Consider the following 23,454-nt stretch of genomic DNA (forward strand, 5'->3'; position numbering starts at 1 on the left):
ATTTTTAGCATACAACTTACTTTTTAAGACTTCGGTGTGCATTACATTTTTTGTAAGATCGATAATTCAATTGCTGATCATTTTAGCATCATCATTTGTGATGTTAACACCTCATCTTGTGTATTTATACATTTAATTCTGGTTTTCTTTAAAACAATAAATAGTTTCCGATTTTAGAGTTGTGAGCAACCAGAAATGCATGCCTTTTTCAAATTCTTACAGATTTATACTTAGTATTGGGATGCAAAGAACGTTGTTTTCAATTCCTTTTTTGGTTTCTATCGCTATCTTGTCATAATAGACATTTTTCGTGAGATTACCAACACAGTCTGAATTCCCTCCCTTCCCCTCCCCAAAATACAGCCAATTGAAACTTTATTAGTGTACAAAAGGAGAAAGATTTTCAACAGGTCTCTGGAGGAAAGTCATTTAGCTTAAGCTCAGTATAACACGATTACATAACGAGTTGATAAATCAAAATGAACTAAATTAAATGTTCCTGATCAGCAATAGCTGAAATCACTACTTTTTTCCCCCTTCCCCAAGTTTCACTAAACCCTACCTGTGAAAAGTTGTTCTTGAGATCCTTTCACTTCCCACAGCCTATTTTAAAAATATTTTGTGAAGGAAGGGAAGAATAGAGAATAAAAAATATGCAATTTTCTTAACTGTGATGAGCAGAAATTCTCACCGGTCCAGAGAGCATTCTGAATCTAAGCCAGTATCAGTGGATTTTTTTTTTTTTAATTTGATTTATATGCCGCCCTTCTCCGGAGACTCAGGGCGGCTTACAATGAGTTAAGCAATAGCCTTCATACTTTTGTATATTTATACAAAGTCAGCTTATTGCCCCCACAAACTGGGTCCTCAATTTACCTACCTTAGAAAGGATGGAAGGCTGAGTCGACCTTGAGCCTTGGCGAGATTCGAACCTGCAGTAATTGCAGACAGCTGGTGTTAATCACAATGCTTTTAGTCTGCTGAGCTACCAGAAGAGACTTGGCAGCCACTTGTCTGGAATGGTCTAGTGTTGGCAAACACCAAGTGCCGAAACGGGAGCTCATGCACGTGTTGGAAACTGGAACAGCAGCCACCCGGTGCACATGTGCGTGCCAGGAAGATGATCTTCTGGTTTTCGGTGTGCGCATGTGCATCGGCCAACTGGTCTTCGCGCACCAGAAACCGGAAGTCTAGGTGGCCGGTGCTCATGCACGCGCTGGAAAATGAAAGATCATCTTCCTGGTGCACGCATGCGCACTGGGCACCTGCTCTTCTGGTTTCCGGCACTCCCGCATGCGTGAAGACCAACTGGCCGGCATGCCAGAACCTGGAAGAGCAAAAGGCGATGGCTCGCGTGCCCAGATAGATGGTGTGCCACAGGTTCTCCATCACGGGTTTAGGGTCTTCTGCTTGAGCAGGGGGTTGGACTAGAAGACCTCCAAGGATCCTTCTGACTTGTTGTGACCTAGGCCCAAGTAGTTATTATCAGGCTCAATTAGTCTTAAACAAACATATTTTATTAGAACAGCTGAGGATTACTTCATTCTCAGCTTAGTCCAAATTAATTACAAAAACAAATCCTTCAGAAAACGTCCTTCGGTCTTATCACAAACATTTGCCTTTTTTGGCACCCTGCCAAAGGCTTTTCTTGGCAAAACCTCACAAAGTTCAGAAGCAAGAGACACTGACTATAAACAATTGTAGCAACATTGCTTTCCTACAAAAAGCCAAAGGGCCGTTGCTGCTCTTTTAAGCCTTCTGGGAGGGGCCAATCATCTCCTGGCCTTACTCCTGAGTCGTCCTTTTTGCTTTAGCTGCTCTTGCCTTCTGGCAGTTCTTGTGCATGTGTGTACAAGGAACAGGCTCCTCCTGTTCCTCTGCCTCTCTGCTATCTGCCTCTGGAGGCTCCAGAGTCCGTGCGTTGCTCCCAGATGGCCCTGCCCCATCTCTGCCTGCCTCGTCCGGGCCTTCCCCAGAGTCCAGGACTGGCCCATGGTCCTCCCCAGCCTCCTCATTGTCCAACTCCACTGCTAGCACCGTGGGCTGCTGGCGAACCACAACACAACTCTGTTAATCTGTATCCTGTATTCAACTGCAGAGGCAATGCAATTTCAGCCATAAATGCTATTGTTCTGTATTTCTTCCACAACTGTATTTGAATTCCTTCAGAACATAAAGCCCATGTGAAACTAAGTGGAACAAATAGTCTTCTGTATTTGTCTGGTCTTAAAGCCATAAAAAATTAAAAATCAGAGGCCTTTGAAAGTGCAGTTTCTCTGCCAAGAATGTCCCCTCCCCCCAGCCTCTTTTGTAAGTTTGGATGCTTTTTTCCGAGATGAAAGCCCAACGAACTGATCCAGCGTGTCACATTTTATGAACCATTCGCCACCATTATGTTCAAGTTAAATTTATTAAAAGAAGCGTGAACTCGAATCACCCAAGCTGGGGGCTGGAAATTAATTGTCTTGTAGCAAACATTCCCTTCCTTAAATGTCTAAACCTTTCAAAAGATTAAAGGAAATTAAGGCTGGCATGTTTTATTAATTCGCCACTTTTCGCAAAAGAGAAAATGTAGAACTAATTTCATTTGTATGAATTAAGAGAAGTGTCATTTTTATCCCTCTTCTCCTTCCACTCCAGGGCCTACTTTTATTGCAAGGCGTGTCACGATGACATCACAGACCCCAAAAGGATTAAAAAATGTGGCTGCAAACGACGTAAGTCTTTTTATCCACTTGTGTTTTTTTGTGTTTTTTCCTTGGCTTTAAAAAAAAAACCCTCACTTTAACCAGGGGTGAAATGCTACCGGTTCAGACTGGTTCTCCGAACCAGTAGTAAAAAATGCTACTGGTTTGGGCGAACCAGTATTTCCGACGATCAGCTGTGACGCGAGATTTATATTAGTTAGAATCGTCAGATTTCCTGCTTTCTAGCTAATCTAAATCGCATGGCACAGCGGATTTCACCCTCCTCACTGTTCTACTTACCTTTGCAGACTTGGAAGGCTTCAAAATGTTCCTTTTTTAGCGTTGTGTGGGCGCGCCTCAGGCGCGCATGCGCGCATGAAGCGTGCACTCGGTAGCAGACTCACAGAACCAGTAGCAGACTTCAGAGGATTTCATCCAGTTTCTAGAATTTGTAGACGGATGGAAGGCAGGAACAAAAGGCTGATTTGTACCACATTAGCAATACAGGTAGCCCTCGACTTATAACCATCCATTTAGTGACCGAAGTTACTGAAAACAATGACTTAGGACTGATTTTTCACACTGACGACCAATGCCGTGTCCCCAAAATTTGAAGGCTTGGCAACTGGCATGTACTTATGAGAATTGCACTGCCATCGCCATTGGCAACTTTCCCAGTGGCTTCTGAAAGCAAAGGCAATGGGGGAAGCCAGATTCGTTTAACGACCGCATGGCTCACTTAACACTTCACTTAATAATTGTGAGAAAGGTCGTAAAATGGGATGCAACTCACTTAACAATGGCCTATATGGCATATATGCTTAGCGATGGTTGCTTAGCAATGGAAACATTGGGCTCAGTGGTGGTCATAAGTCAAGGACTACCTGTACATGTAGGAAAGTATAGTGCTGTTATCCATCCTTGCCTCGTCTTCGAAATCTAATTTCTTCAGGAAAATGTTATTTCAAAAAAAATATATTTTAATGTGTGTTGTCTTTGGAACGTTTTACACTGTTCGATCCTTAGAGCTTTATTCTAAGGTTCTGGGTTTCTTTTCTTCTTTCAATTGGGAGTAATGATTTTCCAACGTAGTTGGAATAAGCTACGTCAGGTTTATTTTTAAAGTCAGGCTAATCCCTATCTCCTTATCAACTATCACTTGGTCAGAGGAAAATATGCAGGAGGCTGCTGGCACTTTTTTTTTTCCCTCCTCTTGAAAACAAAAGAAAACTGAAAAAAAAAAAAAAAACATCTGCCCTTCAGCTTCTGCACCTTGCAAAGCAAAGCAGCGGATACTTTCTGAGCTGGAGCATAGCCTTGCTTAGTTACTCATTCACAAACCCCTAAGCTGAAATGCTGCGTTAAAACTCAGTCCATATCCCTTTATTGATTCTCCCCGAGTTTTCTTTTAACTCTAATGGTTATGACACACAACCTATGCTGGCGTTGGCCAAAGTCACACGGATGGGTCCAACTAGAATTGTTTCGCCTGTACGATATTTGATTGGCAGCAACCCTTAATGGGTCATTTTGATATCCTGGGTATCTATCAAATACAGGAATGTTTTTTCACTACGTTATTCTACACTCACTAGAGCAGGGGTGTCAAACTCAAGGCTCAGGGGCCGGATCTGGCCTGCGGGGTACTTAGATCTGGCCCACGGGGCCGTTCTGGAAACAGGGAAGGACTAGCCCGTGGTGCTTCTGCCAGTGAAAATGGGCTCCCGAGCTCCGTTTTCGGCTGCCACGTTCTCCTGCAACCCTCTGCCAGTGAAAACGGAGCTCGGGAGGGCTCCCGAGCTCTGTTTTCACTGGCAGAGGGTTGCAGGAGAACGTGGCAGCCGAAAACGGAGCTCGGGAGCCTGTTTTTGCAAGCAGTGTGCTCAGGCTCCCACAGGTGCCCCCCACAGGAGTGACATTGAGCTGGCCACACTCACCGCGGCGCCTCCACCCCGGCCCCCCAAGGTCAAATACAACCCTGATGCGACCCTCAATGAAATCGAGTTTGACACCCCTGCACTAGAGTGATGTCCCTTCAGTGGAGTTTTGAATAAATAGCGCAGCAAATTGAAAACCAAGGCAGGCAGAGTTGTGTGCATAACATACCACTTTGATTTCTCCATGAGGTAAAAGAGGTTGGAGAAACGAACCAGCGTTCCCTGCCATGCTGGACTGTCCAATATTTTGATTGAGCAGAACCAGTAAAGGCCCAGGTCTGTTCTGATCTCAAGGCTAGCTGTAAGAAACATCATTCGGAGGCAAAGAGGTGTTTGCAATCCTTCCGTAGTTACTTAGCCCTCACCAATCATCCGTCTGTCAAAATGGACAGCTGTTGTACAGGTCCATCAGTCTCCATGGCAAACGTATCTGATATATTGTGGGTTTTACCCAGTGGTGGGATTCAGACGGTTCTTTCCAGATCGCGCAAACCGGTAGTGGCGACTGTGGGAGGCTCCGCCCACCCGCCTGGTCGTAATGTGCGACTACTGCACATGCACAGAAGGCCGTGTGCATGCACAGAGGCGCAAGTGCTCGTCTTTGCGAACCGGTAGGGAAGGTAAGTGAATCCCACCTCTGGTTTTACCCATAGCTTTAAAAAAAAAAGGTAACCCAGGTGGGCCCTTCATATGATAAACACAATCCAAAAGTAATGTTTGTTTTTTTACTGGTCTGTGCCACTTTGGTTGGCCCTTCAGAAAAAACATTTTTCCATGACTTAGGATTCACTTCCTATTCCTCGAAAATAAGAAAATGCTGATACAGTAGAACCTCTGGTCATGAACGCTTCTGACCATGGCCAAATCGGGTTCTGACCAAAAAATTCACAAATTTCTTTTTCACAGCCGATTTCCCTTTCCTTCCACACCATTTTTTTTTTTTGTAAGCGCCAAATTTCCAAAATTAGGTTTGGATCACGACCAAATCGGTTTGCGACTGAAGTTATGGGACGAATTATGATCATCACCAGTGGTTCTACTATACATATCAGGTGTTAGCCATCGCTTCCTGGTCATGCTTGTTTTCCATGCAGCCTGGAAAAGGAGAATTACAAACAGGCAGCTTTTCCCCACAGCTTCAAAGCTTAAATCCATATCATTCTGGAAAAACGTAGATGATGGATGGATGGACGGACAAGCAGAGAGGTGATAGATGGAAACCAAGCAGTAGGATAAAGGAGACAGACATTTGGAAGCTGTAGGAAAGAAATGACAGAAGTATGAATTAATCCTTTGAGAAATCTATTTAGAACTGTTGGGAAAACCTTTGGAAGATGCCCTTCACTCAGTGGTGGGATTCAGCCGGTTCAGGCCGGTTCGGGCAAACCAGTAGTTAAATGTTTGGCTGGCCCCTCCCCTCCCCTTCCAGGAGTCCCCACGCACCCCATTTTGGCTCCCAAATAAGTGCAGGGAGGCCTCCTAGACCCAAAATGTGGCGCCCCCCCACGGTCCGTTTTTGCTCCCGGGGGGGGTGCAGGAGGCTGCCTGTCACACCCCTTGGCCATGGCCACACCCACCCAGCTGGTCATTAGGGCAGAAAACCGGTTGTTAAATTATTTGAATCCCACCACTGTCTCCACTGTCAATATGTATTAAAAGTAGCCCCTGACTGGAAGTGCCAATCAGTCCAGTGGAAGAAGTGACATTGGTGCCGAAAAGAATGAAAGCTGATGAGAAGGATAGATGTAGTCCCATAAATGGAAAAGGGATTAAGAGAGGACAAATTGATCATTTTGGTACCCTTTTTCTCCAATTCCCTCTATTGGAGATCTCATTTGTATCCACAGGCTGGAATTACACCGATGTAGTTGTACTACATTTCCAAATGGGTTGTTTGCGTGGGAAACCTGAATTTCATAGCAGGAGGAACCGGAATTCCAGAGAAATGGGAACTCTGCTCCCACATACTAAGACTGTTCTAGAAAGCTTTAGTGCCAGAAATTTGATTTGGCAAAATAACCCAGCCATTATATTAAATAAATTTGGTATACATCCAAGATGGCTTCAGCACAAACCAAAACAAAGCAAAGGTGTTAGCAATTCTGTTTTAGGGAGCCTCGTCTGCTTAATTAGATGTTTTCCAATCTTGTTGATTCCATTGACTGAGAATAGAACAATAATTGAGCTGTTATCTATAATTTGTCATTTAAACTGCCCTATACGTTAAATGCTCAAGATTCCCAATCTGCAATTCTAGTTAGTTCTATTGATATTAAGTTAATCAAGATTCTAATGTTGGCACCACAAAAACATCCCCGTTATTAATTTTAATAGAAACGTACTTAACCATCCAAACTATACAAATCTGGGCATGATCTGAACATGGATAGCTAATTCTTTTGTTGGCAGTTTGCAAATTTCAGAGAGCCATGGATCTCTTGAGGAAATCCTGGCACCCTTTGAGGAGGTGCAAAAGAAGCTGACCAGATTTCATTGTCCCCAACTCAAATGCTCCATGAATCTCTCCTGTGCATTTTGGAGGAACATGTGGTGGGAGACTAGAGTGAGTGATTTCTTTCACCAGCCCCCTGAAATCTCCCTTAACCGAAGATGGTAGAATCCAGCCCACAGACCATACAAGCTAGCATTAAGCTACTTGGGTCAAGACCATGGGAAAGAGAGTTGACTTAGCAGCACTTTGAGGGGTTCTAGGACAACTTGCCACAGCCAACTCGCCGCGGCCAACTGATCGCTGAACAAGGAGGGACAAAATAACATCTGAATGACAACAGTTACAATAAATTTTTAATTAGGTTAAACAATTAAATTGCACTGTTGAATTGTCCCACAGCGAGTTGGCTTGTAGCACCTTAGCTGTGGCCAATTGGCCACAGTGAGTTGGCTGTAACGAGTTGTCCCATTCCACTTTGGGGATTCAGATTCAGAAAATAACCCAATTGGTTCCATTTCTTTGGGATGGATGGAGCTCATTTCTGAGAATTTCAGTGGTACCAAGAAGCTGCATGCAGTCATGAAAACTGTTCGACGTCTGCTTGATTTAAGCCGATATATTTCTTGCGTAAGCCAAAGGCTTAATTTAGAAAAATGACCCTTTGTGTTATATTTCTTCCTCCACCTCCGCACTAACAAGCATTGTAATAAACCCTACAAGCCTACAAGAAAGTGAAGGCAGGAGAGCAAAGTTTTGTAAACAGGTGAATGAAGTGCAAAAAATATCTTCTTTGCAGAAAAAAATAATTATTATTTTGGCATTAATTACATGCAGCTTCCCGGACTAGTTGAAAGCCATGTTCTTTAATAATGCATCTGAAGTTCCATGTCCCTTCAGATGTTTCTGAATATTAGCTTCAGTATTGTCAGGGTCTCAGAGTAAGTCTGACCTACATAGCTATTTGTCCAAACCTGTTAAGCCAAATATTAATAATTCAGCACAGAACTCCAAAGCTTCACGAAACCAGGGATAATTAGAGAAACTGAGTTTTCCTTACCAATCTTTTCTCTTTCGGTCCCTCCTTTCTCTGCTCCACGTTGTTGGAAAGGAATTTCTCGTGCAAAATCCATCTTGTAAAAGGTTGTGATATGTGATGTGTCTGGATTTGGTCCTATTTTAATTTCTAAATTTTCTCATTCTAATTTAAATTGGAATTAAAGGGGAAAAAAAGATTTAGCTGTGGATACACTTGCAGTTACCCAAATGTACTTTTGTTAACATTTAGTCAGTTCAGTTATTGAATTAATCCACTGGAAATTGTTTGATTTCAACATAGTTTAACTCAATAATGTCATTTTTTTTTTAGTAAAGCAACAAGTTCCATGTTAGAAGGGGTATTTCTGAGATACTTCTAAGAAGATACCTGCCCCCCAAACTAAGCATGCATGATCTAAAAATAAAAACAAAATCTATGAAAATTGTTAAAGAAAGTTTTTAACAAACTGTTGTTGTATTTGTGCAATGATCCACATTGATTAAGTACAGCAAGATTCATTGTTGATTGATCCAAGTTTATGTAACTGAATTACAACTCTAAAATTTTGGACACAGCCATCTGAGAGGGAAGTTCAACCCGGAAAGCTGTGCTTACTCATTCCTTTCCTCCTAGTATTAAATCATTTCATTTCCAGATGGGATCCTTCCTTCTGCAAAAGATTGCATCTACAAGATATAGTTCATGTGTACACTGATATTTATGAAGAAGATTGCCTGAGCAGATGATAATTGACAATGTTGTGATTTATTTTTTTCTCTTGCTGCCTTGGAACACGGCCCATACTATATTTTAACTACACACTGATAGTGATCTATTGTGAGTAAAAACGGGTTCTTTGTAGCCCAGAGTGCAGTCCGATCTGTCTTCTTTCCAGTGGAGAATATTCATTTGTTCAGTATTCTTCTTCTTCTTTTTTTTAATGTTGCATGAAGCAGTGGCGTCTCATACCCCACCCCCACCCCCAAAATATGTTTTATGCCGTTGGAAGCTGGGGCAATGTTGAAAAAACAACAACAACAACAATCCAGCAATATTTCTTCATTTTCTTTTGGTTTTGTTCCTCTCTCTTCTCCTGTTTGTCCCCTTCGGATCAACTGTATTTTCAATAGCTGAAAATCAGAACGTTATGGTACCTAGACAGAATTGATTAACAATTCAAGAAATCATCTTATCTGTTTGTTTGTTTGTTTGCTTGTTTGCCTGTTTACTACCTGCTTTAAGCCAACTGAATGGTTGGATGAGGGACTAAAATGACAGAAATGGAGGCAGGACTATAGTATAAACCCATTTTCTCTATCCGGGAAACCTCTGGGATGATTATTGTAAGCCAGTGGTTCTCAACCTTCCTAATGCCGCGACCCTTTAATACAGTTCCTCATGTTGTGGTGACCCCCAACCATAAAATTATTCCTAAAACCAGTGAAAATATGTGTTTTCCGATGGTCTTAGGCGACCCCTGTGAAAGGGTCATTCGACCCCCAAAGGGTTCGCAACCCACAGGTTGAGAACCACTGTTTCTAAGCAATGCAAGGAAATTTATTCTAAGAATGCAGTTAGTCCTTGACTTATGACCACAATTGGACCCCAAATTTCCCATTGCCGAGCAAGACGGGTGTTAAGTGAGGTTTTGCCCTATTTTAAGTTGTTTCTTGCCTCCGTTGTTAAGTGAATCCCTGCAGCTATTAAGTTAATAACATGGTTGTCAAGCGAATCCAGCTTCCCCATTCACTTTGCATATCAGAAGGTCACAAAAGGGGACACTGCAACCGTCATAAATATGAACCAGTGGCCAAACGTCTGGATTTTGATCATGTGACCATGGGAGAATGTTGCAACGGTAGTCCGTAAGTGTGAAAAACGGTTGTAAATCACGTTTCAAAGTTGTAACTTTGAATGGTCACTAAATGAACTGTTGTAAGTCAAGATTACCTGTGTCCATTTCATAGGTGGCAGGATTTGTTAGTCAAGGGTGGAGGCCATGCCTGATAGCCAAACAGTTAAAAAGGATGGTCCAGAAGGTATATATGCTGACTTTCATCTGAGGTTCTGTTCTTGGGCCAAGAAACTTAACCAATAAGCCTCCTTTTCTGATGTTATGTTCTAACAAAACTTGAGTTTAAGTTATACTGGTTAAGTTAGACCAGGTGTCAGCAACCTGTGGCTCTGGAGCCACATGCGGCTCTTTGGGCTCCCTGTCGGGTGATCCCACCACTGGATGGCCCCGCCCCTCGCCCTCCCCTCGCAGTCACTCCTCTCCTGGCCTGAGAAGGTAAGGGCGATGGCAGGGGATGGAGAAGCATTCAGGGCAGAGACAGAGAGATACAGAGAGAGAGAGATGGGGGGAGAGAGAGACGTAGAGAGATACAAAGAAAAGGGAGGAGAGAGAGAGATGTCAAAAGGGTTTTGTGGTTCCCGGTGTTTTTTAAAAAACGGTTCTCTGCCCTAATGACCGGCTGGGTAGGTGTGGCTAGGGGGGGTCATGTGGAAGTGAGTGACGTCGAGTTGGCCACACCCACCCATGTTTTGTGGCTCCCGGTGTTTTCTATGGGAAATGGGTCCAAATGACTCTTTGAGTGTTTAAGGTTGCAGACCTTAAGTCTGCAACCTTAAACTGAGTTAGACCCACAGATCGACTGAGTTAGACCCACAGATCGACTGGTTCTAGAGCAGAGGCAACCATGGCAAAGCTGGCTGAGGAACTCTTGGAGTTGAAGTCCACAAGTCTTAAAGTTGCCAAGGTTAGAGACCCCTGTTCTAGAGCATAAATGAAAGGAGTGAATTGGAGATTCTCAAGTCTTTGCTAATCAATAATTACTGAATGATTATTTGCTGCACAACTGATAAACCCGTGTGTGCTGTATGTACCCGGAATATCTTTAGTGACATTGCTCTCTTCTTCTTTCTTTCTTTTTAATTGCACACTGTGCACTGTTTGTTTGGGATTTTTTTTAACATTTTGCATACTTGCTTCATTTTGTGATGAGTTATAGAAATGTTGAAATAAATTGATCATAGAGTCAGGGACCAACTGCAAGCCTCTTTCCAGTCTCTGTTCTAAAGAGGGTAGCAATCCTACCAATCTCTTGGTCAAACATGTGTAATTTGGTTTATTTAAATGTAAGGGATCATCACCTAGGTGGAAAGCAATCATGCAATTGTGAAAATGAGTAAAGCATTACATAGTATGAATTAGATAGATAGATAGATAGATAGATAGATAGATAGATAGATAGATAGATAGATAGATAGACAGACAGACAGACAGACAGACAGACAGACATAGATGATAGATAGATGATGATGATAGATAGATATAGATGATAGATAGATGATGATGATAGATAAATGATAGATTATCTAGATAGATGATAGACAATAGATGATGATAGATGACAGATAAATAGATAATAGATACATAGATACATAGATACATGGATGGATGGATGGCTTGTGTGTTTGGAGGTTCATTTAAACTAAGCACACAAGAAGTAAGAGATGAAAAATATCAAGGAGGGAAGCAACCTACAACTAAGGAGAAATTTCCTGACAGTTTTATAACCATTAATGAAGGGAAATACCAAATTTAGCGCTGAAATCAGATGAACACATCTGTGATTTCTGATCTGGGACAATGTAAACACGCAACCAAAGTTTCCCCCCCCCAAAAAAAGGATGATACAGCTGAAATGTACATGTAGCAGTTTTATTTATTTAACATATGGAAAATACATGGACTTGCAGTAGTTCAATGTTAATGTCTGCTCCACCCAGCCATTCAGAGACATGGGTGTTCTATGTGGAAAAAAATCAGACCTTGGGCCGATGTAAGCTCTTGATGGACATTTGGACACAATGTGATGGATATTTTGTCGAGGAGCACCACAATCACACTGAGGGGTAGAGAAAAGACCCCACTTAAGCAATGAGTCTTGGCAGACACCATGTTGGGTACAGATCCTGTTCAGAATTGACCGATGCTGGTGAGGAAGGTCAGAAACCTGGCACCTCTTGTGTAGGGTCATCTATGTAACTGCCTGTATCTGGGGGTTCAGCAGCCCATTTGTCTTTCCACTGTGTGTTGATGTCAAAGTTGTTAGACAGCGGTTGAGCGAGTGCGCGAAAGGGCTTCCTGGATTTAAGACTGTCAATTGATAGAAGAGATTGTTAGAAGAAGAAGATCAGCGTGCAGAGGAAGAGGCGGGTTTCTCATAATTGTGTTGTACTCCTTCACTAAGGCTTCCTGCCTTCATAAAGCTGGTGGTGCAATGTGGCTCAAGACAAAAAAAAAAAGTCCCATTTTGTTTACCTGTTGCCCTGTATTTAGAGAGCCAGGAGTTCTACAAAGATGTCTGGCTGGCAACCGTCATTAACTGCCAATTTTTCAATGTAGTCTGGCTGCCGGTTGTTGCTAGTCATTTGGTTCACACGTCCGTGCTATCCAGGGTGCACCACGAGGAGGTGAACGAGCATCACAGCCCATAGCAGTGAATCTATGTTACATAGTACCTTTCTGTCTGTAAATGCACATGGGTCAGTGCACCGTTTAAAACATGGGTACAAACTTCAAAGGCCGTTCAACATTGGGCTGTCAAAGCCAACTGATGTCATGAGAGTCAACAAAGAACTCTAAAGTCAAGATACCTGCAGTTTCATCCAGGAGTTCCCCAACTCTTTAGACAGCACTGAAATTCATTTTGTGTGACTTGGTGTTTTCAAAAGGGACTGGTTGTTGAAAACGTCCTACCTGACCCCTCCAGCCAGCTCCTCTTCCAGGAAGTGATTCCACATTTACATCCTTGGTTTAGAATAGCTGGTAGAGAGAGATTCATGCTTATTTGAGCGTGGAGGTTCATTCTCCAAGCTTGTGGGTTGGTTTCCGAATATTTCATTACCAGGCTAAGTAACGTCTTCAGCAGAATTTAGGGGATGTCAGTGTCGGGGTTCTTCTGCTTGTAAGGGCTTGGGCTTTGTGCAGTCAGTAGGTCATGATGTAGAGGTCATGTGAGGTGAGGGTCATGTCAGGTGAGGGTGTTGTAATGGGTCAGGTGGGGGTCTTGTGATGGGGAGGCCACGTCAGGTGAGGGCCTTGTAATGAGTCTTGTGATGGGTCAGATGTGGGTCGTGTCAAGTGAGGGTCTTGTGATGGGTCAGATGGACCCTCCTACACAAGACCCAAACCTGACCCATAGTTGTTCCCGTAATGCTGCAGTTCCCTTATGTGACTGGAATTGAAGTTGAACTGAAATAGCATTATATCCATTTCATCACCACGACCATCTCCTCCTCCTCCTCCTCCTCCTCCTCCTCCTCCTCCTCCTCCTCCTCCTCCCCTCCTCCTCCTCCTCCTCCTCTTCTTCTTCTTCTTCTTCTTCTCCTTCTTCTTCTTCTTCTTCTCCTTCTCCTCCTTCTTCTTCCTCCTCCTCCATTTGACAGATGTTGCGTCTGTCTTTAGCCAGATGCTATTTGATGATAAACCACTAGAGGACCTCAGCACTCCATATTTGTTCCCATTGATGGCTAAAGCACAGAAGAAATAGAAAATGGTAACAACCACACACACACACACAAAAAGAGTAATAGGAATCAAAGGAGATTGCTTTGTTTCTGCTTGCTTTTATTCATCAGCGTTACAGTGCAGTATGGTTTGGTGCCCAGAATGTTTCAGAATAGATGGCATTTATGGAACATTAAGGTGTCAAGATACAAACATTAATGAAAACATACAGAGTGGACTCCTTTCTTGGCTGTTGATTGCCATATTTAATTAACGTCTATGACGGTTTAATGGGAAACAGTATGTGTCTGGTTGCACAATCTTTAATGTCCCATCATGTCTTTGATCTGCTCACTGGCCCTTCTTTCCTTCCCGACTCTTCGTCTTGATCTACGTGCGGGCGGGCACGCTGAGAAATATTTATTTTCCTTTTGGTATGTATGTGAATGCAAAACCACCCCGTATCAGAATGAAGAAGGATATGCATGTTTCTGTACAAACTGCTTTCTCTGATCTGCAGCTGCCTCTCTGTTGACGGATGAAACTGCAGCCGGTTCTTTCAAGAGCTGGATTGTCAAAGTTCAAATTGTTTTCCCGCACATACACAAAGAGAATTGCTCAAATGATGTGTGGCCTCCAGAACCGCCAATATTAATAATTAAAAATGACCCCTGAAATGCCTTGTTTTTAAAATGGGGCTTGCATCAATCAGTTCCCGACGTGGAATTGAAGAACACAAATTGTTGTTGAAGGAATTGTTGTTCTTAAGTGTTTTGCTCTCCTGTCTCCCTGGTCTTATTTGATGATTGCCTTTTGATAAGACGTAATTTAGATAGAAATGAAAACAGGGATTGGTTTGCCAAGCCAACAGCACCATATCGCACAGCTGGCATATATATCCTTGGGTTTTGCTACAGTTGATTAATAGGAAGAGCTGAAAATCAACTTTATACTGTGGTTAGAGCAGGGATGTCAAACTTGATTTCATTGAGGACCACATCAGGGTTGTGTTTGATCTCGGTGTGTGTGTGTGTGTGGCCATGGTGGGCATGGCCAGCTCAATGTCACTCATGTTGTGGTCGCCTGTGATGACCCAAGTGCTCTGCCAAAGAAAATGGGCTCCCGAGCTCCGTTTTCGGCTGCGACAGCCTCCTGCAACCCTCTGCCAGCAAAAATGGAGCTTGGGAGGACCACATATTTTTGCTGGCCAGTCCTTTTCTGTTTCCAGGGTGGCCCCGCGGGCCAGATCTAAGCATCCCGAGGGCCAGATGCAGCCCAGGCCTTGAGTTTGACACCCCTCAGTTAGAGGAACTTTAATTTCTCTTTAGCCAGGCAGTGCTTTTTAGACCAATTTTATTGGTTGTTCCATAATAATAATAACAACAACAAAAACAACAACTTTATTGTCATTGTACGTGTATACACAGTATGCCCATACAACAAAATTCACTTAACACCCAAAGACCAGGTCCAACACATATAGCAATCCCCAAGCACACTCCCACCCACCACAAATTCCCCACCCCTAAACCACCCAAACATCCACACAACAGACCAAGTAATGCTGTCCAACAGCTCACTGATGGTGGCCCTTTAGTTCATGGTTGAGTGCAATTATAGCTCTGGGATAAAAACTATTCAGAAAATGTGTGGTACGAGTTTTAATTGTTTTGCATCTTCTGCCGGAAGGCAACAGTCCAAAAAGATTGTAAGCAGGATGGGAAGAGTCTCTGAGAATGTTATGCAACTTTCTCAAATAATGAGACTCTAAGATGTTCAGGGCTGGTAGCTGGAGCCCGATGATATTCTGGGCAGTTTTAATTATAATAAAATGATAATAATAAAAAGCCAATATGTATGTATGTATGTATGTATGTATGTATGTATGTAAAGTGTTTTTCTATCAAGACACCTGATCTACCCCAGCATGTGGGAGGGAGCATATTGCATCTCTTTCGCCTTTCAGCTCCAATTCAGGAGCCCTCAAGCAATCGCATTCATGACAAACCATTTTATACCAAATTTATATTTCGCTGATAAAGAAATAAAGGGAGACTAATATAAATCTATTTCAAGCAATTTAGCTCTCATCAGCTAGCCATACCCTTACTTGGATTCGAACTTGGGCTGCCTGCATGTTAGGCAGTTGTATTAACCTCTGAGCCACAAGTTCTCCTCTTTTCATCAGCTTGAGCCAGGGGAGAGATTAAGTGTTTTTCTATCAAGACACCTGATGAAGCTGATGAAGGGAGGAGAACTTGTGGCTCAGAGGTTAATACAACCGCCTAACATGCAGGTTCTCAGTCATCCAGGTCACGGTTGTCCCAAAGGTGCTTTTTCAAGGGGCAACTGGACTTTCTTGAAGTTGTTTCGCTTCTCATCCAAGAAGCTTCTTTAGAAGAACTGAAGAAGCTTCTTGGATGAGAAGCGAAATACCTTCAAGAAAAACAAAACAAAAACAAAGTCCACTTGACTCTTGAAAAAGAACCTTCAGGACAAAGGAAGAAAGTTTGCTTCTTTTTTTTAAAGCTCAAAAGTTTAAAATAGAAAAAATGCAAAGGGTTTGTTTAAACATTGTAGGAGACTTAAAAAGAGGAAGCCCACAAAAATAGCAAACAGATTGTCAAATCATTTCATAGGAGTAGATAACCTCTCCAAACAAACCCGTAGCAGAATTCTGTTTTTGCTTCCAAATACCCAACCAAGATCTATTACCGTGATGGCGAACCTATGGCACATGTGCCACAGGTGGTACGTGGAGTCCTCTCTGCGGGCATATGAGCCGTTGCCCAGCTCAGCTCCACCCCGCATGCCCGTGTGCCTCCCGCCATCCAGCTGATTTTCGGGTCTCTGCTGCGCATGTGTGAGGGGGCACATGTGGGAGATGTGTGTGCATGCCCAGGGGGGTCACATGCACATGCCTGGGGGGCGGGGGGTAGCACAAGGGGATGGCATCCCCCATGGCCCATTTTGGGCCTAGCAGGCCTCCCTGCAGCCTGGTCCCATGGCCCGTTTTTGGTCCCAGGAGGCTACAAGGAGGCTGCTAGGCCTAAAACGGGGCGGGGGGGTGTCACACGGGCATCCGTGGAGGAGTACGGGGGGTGCACGTGCATTGCATTATGGGTGCAGGCATGTGTGCAAGCTGTTGCACACACACGCACATACTATCGGCATACGATGACAAAAAGGTTAGCCATAATTGACCTATGGTGTTGTGACCAAGGCTGATGTTGTGTGTTGACAAATGTTAACAGCTGCAAGATAACTCAAAGCGAATGCTGAGAGCCCCAGAATATACAAGCAAATTTTGAGAAAAAGAGAGGATCACTCTTCTGTGTCCCTTGTTGCCTGTTTTCCCACAATCAGGATATTCTCCCTTGGTTGACAAATATACTACAAGCAGCAAGTCATCAAGGCCTTAGAACAGAGCCTGACCCATTGGGGAAGATTTATCTTCTCCTGTCTCACTTCAACAAGGAAAAAAACAGAAAACCGCAGGGCATGCTTTAAATTAAAACATGGAGTTGTGATTGTTTCTGTCTGAGGTTATAAGACAATTTTATTTAGAATAGAATAGAATAGAATAGAATAGAATAGAATAGAATAGAATAGAATAGAATAGAATAGAATAGAATAGAATAGAATAGAATTCTTTATTGGCCAAGTATGATTGGACACACAAGGAATTTGTCTTAGGTGCATATGCTCTCAGTGTGCATAAATAGAAAAGATACATTTGTCAAGAATCAGAAGGTACAACACTTAATGATAGTCATAGAGTACAAATAAGCAATCAAATCATACTAGGAAACAATCAATATACTGTAAATCGTAAGGATACAAGCAACAAAGTTACAGTCATGCAGTCATAAGTGGGAGAAGGTGGGTGATAGGAACAATGAGAAGATTAATAGTATTGCAGACTTAGTAAATAGTTTGACAGTGTTGAGGGAATTATTTATTTAGCAGAGTGATGGCATTTGGGAAAAAAACTGTTTTTGTGTCTAGTTGTTCTGGTGTGCAGTGCTCTATAGCGTCGTTTTGAGGGTAGGAGTTGGAACAGTTTATGTCCAGGATGCGAGGGGTCTGTAAATATTTTTACAGCCCTCTTTTTGACTCGTGCAGTATACAGGTCCTCAATGGAAGGCAGGTTGGTAGCCATTGTTTTTTCTGCAGTTCTAATTATCCTCTGAAGTCTGTGTCTGTCTTGTTGGGTTGCAGAACCAAACCAGACAGTTATAGAGGTGCAAATGACAGGCTCAATAATTCCTCTGTAGAACTGGATCTTTAGTGCTATACTTATCTATTCTTAGTAGCAGGACCTCTCGTTTGAATAAAATCAACTTCATTTCCCAAAGTATATTTACATTAAATGAAGTTAGAATTTCAAAGAGAGTTACCAGTATGGGGGGGGGGGGTAATGCTAGATCAAACATATCTCGAAAACTCGGGGGGAGGGATCTTTGGTGCTCTCTGAGCTTGGTTGTTTTCTTGTAGACATTTCATTACTGAACTAGGTAACACCATCAATGCTACGAAGGAGTGAGTGAGTCTGTTCAAATACTCTCTTTTACTGGTTGCTCAAAAAAAAAAAAAAAAAAGCCATCCAAAACCTAAATAAGCAGCACATTTTGTGACAACAAATTGATGTTTTCTTCTATTTTTTAAAAAAAAAACTCTGCAAAAACCTTGAATGGGAACACAAGAGTTGTAGCCTTGAATTGTCCTAAAAGAACATTAAAAACAATGGGTATTTTCCTCTGAACTGATGTGATGTGATTAATAAACACGACACTATTTTGCTATGGGTCAAGACCCCCATGAGCTAAGACGTGTATGCAGGGGTGGGCTTCAAAAATTTCAGCAACGGGTTCTCTGCCCGGTTGCTGGGTGGGTGTGGCCATGGTGGGTGTGTGCCTAGTCGGCCTCCTGCACCATTGGGGGGGGCGTTTTCGCCTTCCCCAGGCTCCGGAGGCTTTCCTTGAGCCTCGAGGAGGGCAAAAACTGCCTCCCCCGGACTCCAGAGGCCCGTTTGTGGCATTTTGGAACTTCTGGGAGGCCCGTTTTCTCCCCTCCCCGAGCCTCCACACGGGCCCTGCACTTACCTCGCATCCAAAACCGGCAGTATGGAGACTCCTGGGAGGGACGGGGCGGGGTGGGCAGGGCCAGCCAGGGTTGGGATTTGGAGGTTCCCCGGACCGGCCATAATGTTAGCTACGGGTTCTCCTGAACCCGGGCGAACCCGTAGCAGCCCACCCCTGCCTGTATGTTGTCTCCCTTACATGACCTTCCAGCTGCATTGTCCTACCTGACCTTTCCATTAACCTGATCCTCTTCCTCTCCTCCCATTCCACCACGGTTATAGCCAAGATGCCCATCTGCAAGAGGCTCAAACTGGCATGTTGTTTTGATTGCGGCTACTCCGAGCGCGACTGCTCTTGCATGTCAGGCCGTGCGCGTAGTAACATGGACATCCTTGAGACAGCCTTCCCACTTTCTTCTGTCTCTGTTAATGGTTGCTCCACCAGTTTACGTGCCTGTAAGTTATAACACCAGCACGCCTTCTTCTATCTCTGTAGTTTCTGTCTGTTGTTTCATCCCTGTCTTGTGTCGTCCGTTGTGGTTCTGTTTGTTTCCAGTGGGTGGGAAGTGAGGGCTTCAAATGGCCTTGGGGGAGTGGGGTGGAGATTCTGCACCCTTTGGGTCTTGTGGCTGTTTTAATTGTTCAATGTATATATATATACATATACATAAATACATACATACATTATATATATTTCTTGTAACAAACGCAATCATATTTTTAATTGCCGCTTTCTGCCATCCTACCTGGGAACTTTTCGGAGAGAAAACCCAGCGTCTTGCTGCAATTTTGTGCAATTTTGCTTTTAATTAATATGCACAGCATAATAGCCGTTCAATGCTTTACTATTAGCTGTAGGGGGGAAATTATGTTCCTAGGCTTTTTGCAATAGATTGTAGTTTAGAGAGCATTTTAGGCAAATTCAGTGTAATTCATGCTGTGTGTAGCACAAAAATTGTTTATCCGTGTAACTTCTTTCTGCAGACATGTAGATGAGTTCATCTTTCATCTGAACTAAGTAATATAATTTGAGTATTGTTATACGCAATGGCAATATCGCTTCATAGTTGGTGGCTGTGACAGACATTGTCCTGACTGCATAATACTTTTCAACGCAAATGTACTTGTGTGCATTCCGTCTCTATTATTTTGCCAATCAATAAGCAAAAGTCGCAAAAGCTATGTGTTTAGTTCTGGTTGCCCATGCCAACTAGCTACCACAGTGAGTAAAGCCTCATTAGGATAGGAATTGCAGGGTCTGAAGTGACCCAGAAGTGTCAAATTCCACGATTGGAGTGAACGAAGGTTCAGGCACTCCAAATTGATTCATTCAAAAAAAAAATAATCAATTGATTTGACAAATCACATTGATGGGTTCAGTTGAACACTGCTGAATCAATTTGGATGCATCCTACACTCTTGGATGTAAATACTACTAATCCAGTAGATAGATCGCCTTTTCATATCAGTTCAAACATTCAAAACAAATTTAACAGAACAGAATAACAAGAGTTGGAAGGGACCAATGGTGGGATTCAGCCAGTTCGCACCTATTCGGGAAAACCGGTTGTTAACTTTCTAAGCAGTTCGGAGAACTGGTTGTTGGAAGAAACCTTATTTTGTTTTTTTCCACTTTACAGGGCTAATCCTGTAAGGAAAGCAAGAAGGAAACATTCTGGTGTTGTTTCTAGCCTAATCTTTATTGCCCTGCTTATAGAAACTGCCTCTCTGGTTAACCCTTATTACATTGTAACAGTTAAGGTGAAGCGCCAATTAACGTGAGTGACGTTGAGTTGGCCACGCCCACATGGTCACATGACCACCGTGTGGGCATCATTAGGGCAGAGAACCGGTTGTTAAAGTATTTGAATCCCACCAGTGGAAGGGACCTTGGAGGTCTTCTAATCCAAACCCATGCTCAGGCAGGAAACCCTATACCCGTAATGGCAAACCTATGGCGCATGTGCCAGAGGTGGCATGCAACACCCTCTCTGTGGGCATGCACCCCGTCACCCCAGTTCAGCTTCGCCGTGCATGCGCGCGTGCCTCCTGCCAGGAGCCACCTGGTCTTCAGGTCTCTGCCGCACATGCGTTGGGGCGGGGCAGGGCACATGAGGGGGGCCATGCATGCATGTGCAGGGGCGGGCATATGCGAGGGCTGTGTGCGCATTGCATTTTGGCGGTTCGGGCATGCGTGCACGCATTTGCACATGCACACACGCGCTTTGGGCACTCAGTCTGGAAAAGGTTAGCCATTTATTTATTTATTATTCATATTTCTATGCCGCCCACTCTCCGAGGACTCTGGTCAGCTTACACCAAAGACAGTATACTAAATAGCATATTGCCCCCAACAATCTGGGTCCTCATTTTACCCACCTCGGAAGGATGGAAGGCTGAGTCAACCTTGAGCCGGTGAGATTTGATCCGCTGATCTGCTGAACTAGCAGTCAGCTGAAATAGCTGCAGTTGAGACTCTAGAAAGGATGCACAGAAGAGCAGCATAGATTAGGGGACTGGAGGCTAAAACATATGAAGAACGGTTACAGGAACTGGGCATGGCTAGTCTAGAGAAGAGAAGGACCAGGGGAGACATGATAGCAGTGTTGCAATATTTGAGGGGCTGCCACAGAGAGGAAGGGATCGAGCTATTTTCCAAGGCACCTGAAGGTCAGACAAGGAATAATGGATGGAAACTGAACAAGGAGAGATTCAACCTAGAAATAAGGAGACATTTTCTGACAGTGAGAACAATCAACCCATGGAACAGAAGTTGCCTTCGGAAGTTGTGGGAGCTTCACCAGTGGAAGCTTTTAAGAAGAGACCAGACTGCCATTTGTCAGAAATGGTGTAGGGGCTCCTGCATGGGTGAGGGGTTGGACTAGATGACCTACAAGGTCCCTTCCAAGTGGGAAGACTTATTCACTATTTGTGTCATATATTTGAAATCGTAGAACGCGGGGTGGGAAAGGACCTTGGAGGGCTACTTAAATCCTTTTAAGTTGCTATGAATTGAACGTATAGATTTCTACTGATGAATCACGAAACTTAACACTGAGTCATTTTCCCTAGCTGTGATTTCCACTGACTTGTCAGCTTTTGATCTGGGCCATGGAGGGACCAGTGTTTTTGAAACCAAAAGTGCCACGAGTCAGAGCTCAGCATTATGGTTAAATAAATCTGTCGGGATTGGTTTCATTATTTTGCATTTTTGCAGACCTCGGTTTGATCCAGCTCCTTTCCGCAATAGATGGCTTTACCCCCCTCCCCAACCCATCCACCCCAATTCAACATCCATATGAAAAATGTAGGGGCATTTTCTGTGCCAAGGATTCCAAGTACAAATTTTTTGAGTCCATTTCTTTTTCTTTCTTTTTTTTAATTTTGATTATATGAACTAAGGAGTTTGATCATGCAGATTAAGAAGTTTGAGCCTACGGGAATAGTGTAGTGTAGAGTAGAGTAGAGTAGAGTAGAGTAGAGTAGAGTAGAATAGAATAGAATAGAATAGAATAGAATAGAATAGAATAGAATAGAATAGAATAGAATAGAATAGAATAGAATATAGTGGAGTGGAGTGGAGTGGAGTGGAGTGGAGTGGAGTGGAGTGGAGTGGAGTGGAGTGGAGTGGAATGGCACAGAACAGAACAGAACAGAATAGAATTCTTTATTGGCCAAGTGTGATTGGACACACAAGTAATTTGTCTCTGGTGCAGAAGCTCTCGGTGTACACACAAACAACAAAGTGATAAGTCATAGATCATAAATCATGATACAGTAATATACATCATAAGATACAAACAATGTGATAAATCATAAGGCAGTAGGAGAAGGTAGTAAGAAAGATGAGAAGGTGAGAATGATGAGAAGATGACAGGATGCAGAAGTTAGTGTGCAGATGATACTATTCATTAGGAATGACTGTTCAGAGAAAAGTGCCGAAAGATGGATTTCTGTGGACATTTTGCATCCAGCATGAATGACATGATTTATTGGATAGGGCATGCAATCTGGGTGTTACTTTGTTGACTCTATGCAGAGCTATCAATCCAAACCATGACACAGCTCTGATGAAGTCACAGATCATGTCAAGAGTTGTGCTTGAGAAAGCTTGGGAAGGTAGGGGTTGTTTCCTACTCACTCTCTCTCTCTCTCTCTCTCTCTCTCTCTCTCTCTCTCTCTCTCTCTCTCTCTCTCCCTCCCTCCCTCCCTCCCTCCCTCACCTCCCGCCTTAACCTCTCTCTTTATTTGGCCAATATGTTGGTCTGGAGAATAACCACAATGGAGCCTGATTGTCTTAATGGAGGAAAAAGCCCACCAAAACTTCCCTTGTGTGATTTCTTAAGAACTCTGAAAATGCCCATTCGCTAGAATTGCTACCATACCATTGTACCAAACCGTTTGTTTAAATTAAAATATGTGGGAAGGGGGTTTTTTTGCCAAAAAAAAAAAACCTACTAAAATGCCATAATGGGACAAGTTGCCACAGCCAACTCACCATGGAAGAACTCGCATGGGACAATTTAACAATTCGATTTAATTATTTAAAATAAATTAAAAAAACATATTTTAATTTTTGTCATTCATGTTTCATTCTGTCCCTCCTTTTTTATCCTTTCTTTTAACGATTCTTTTCCACCCTTTTTTTCCATATTAGCGTAGCTCTTGCCGTGCAGTGAGTTTGCTGTGGCAACTTGACTATGGCGAATTGGCCATGGCAAATTATTCCCATTAATGCACAGTT

The 23,454-nt window shown here is 43.1% G+C and overlaps 1 protein-coding gene across 24 annotated transcripts in view; it reads left to right on the plus strand.

Annotated features, from left to right (window-relative positions):
- The window catches only part of KCNMA1 (potassium calcium-activated channel subfamily M alpha 1), a 640,154-nt gene that overhangs the window by 477,073 nt on the left and 139,627 nt on the right, over positions 1 to 23,454 (plus strand). For 12 of the 24 annotated variants that reach the window (XM_034423984.3, XM_087871879.1, XM_087871886.1 and 9 more), the window contains 2 exons: positions 2,641 to 2,717; positions 18,993 to 19,166. In XM_034423984.3, coding sequence (XP_034279875.3) covers positions 2,641 to 2,717; positions 18,993 to 19,166 — 251 coding nt within the window. The remainder of the gene's footprint in view (positions 1 to 2,640; positions 2,718 to 18,992; positions 19,167 to 23,454) is intronic. The other 12 variants (XM_087871898.1, XM_087871899.1, XM_087871900.1 and 9 more) reach the window with 1 other exon arrangement.

The sequence above is a fragment of the Pantherophis guttatus genome, chromosome 6 (assembly GCF_059756535.1).
Source record: "Pantherophis guttatus breed Tessera chromosome 6, ASM5975653v1, whole genome shotgun sequence".
NCBI lineage: Eukaryota > Metazoa > Chordata > Lepidosauria > Squamata > Colubridae > Pantherophis > Pantherophis guttatus.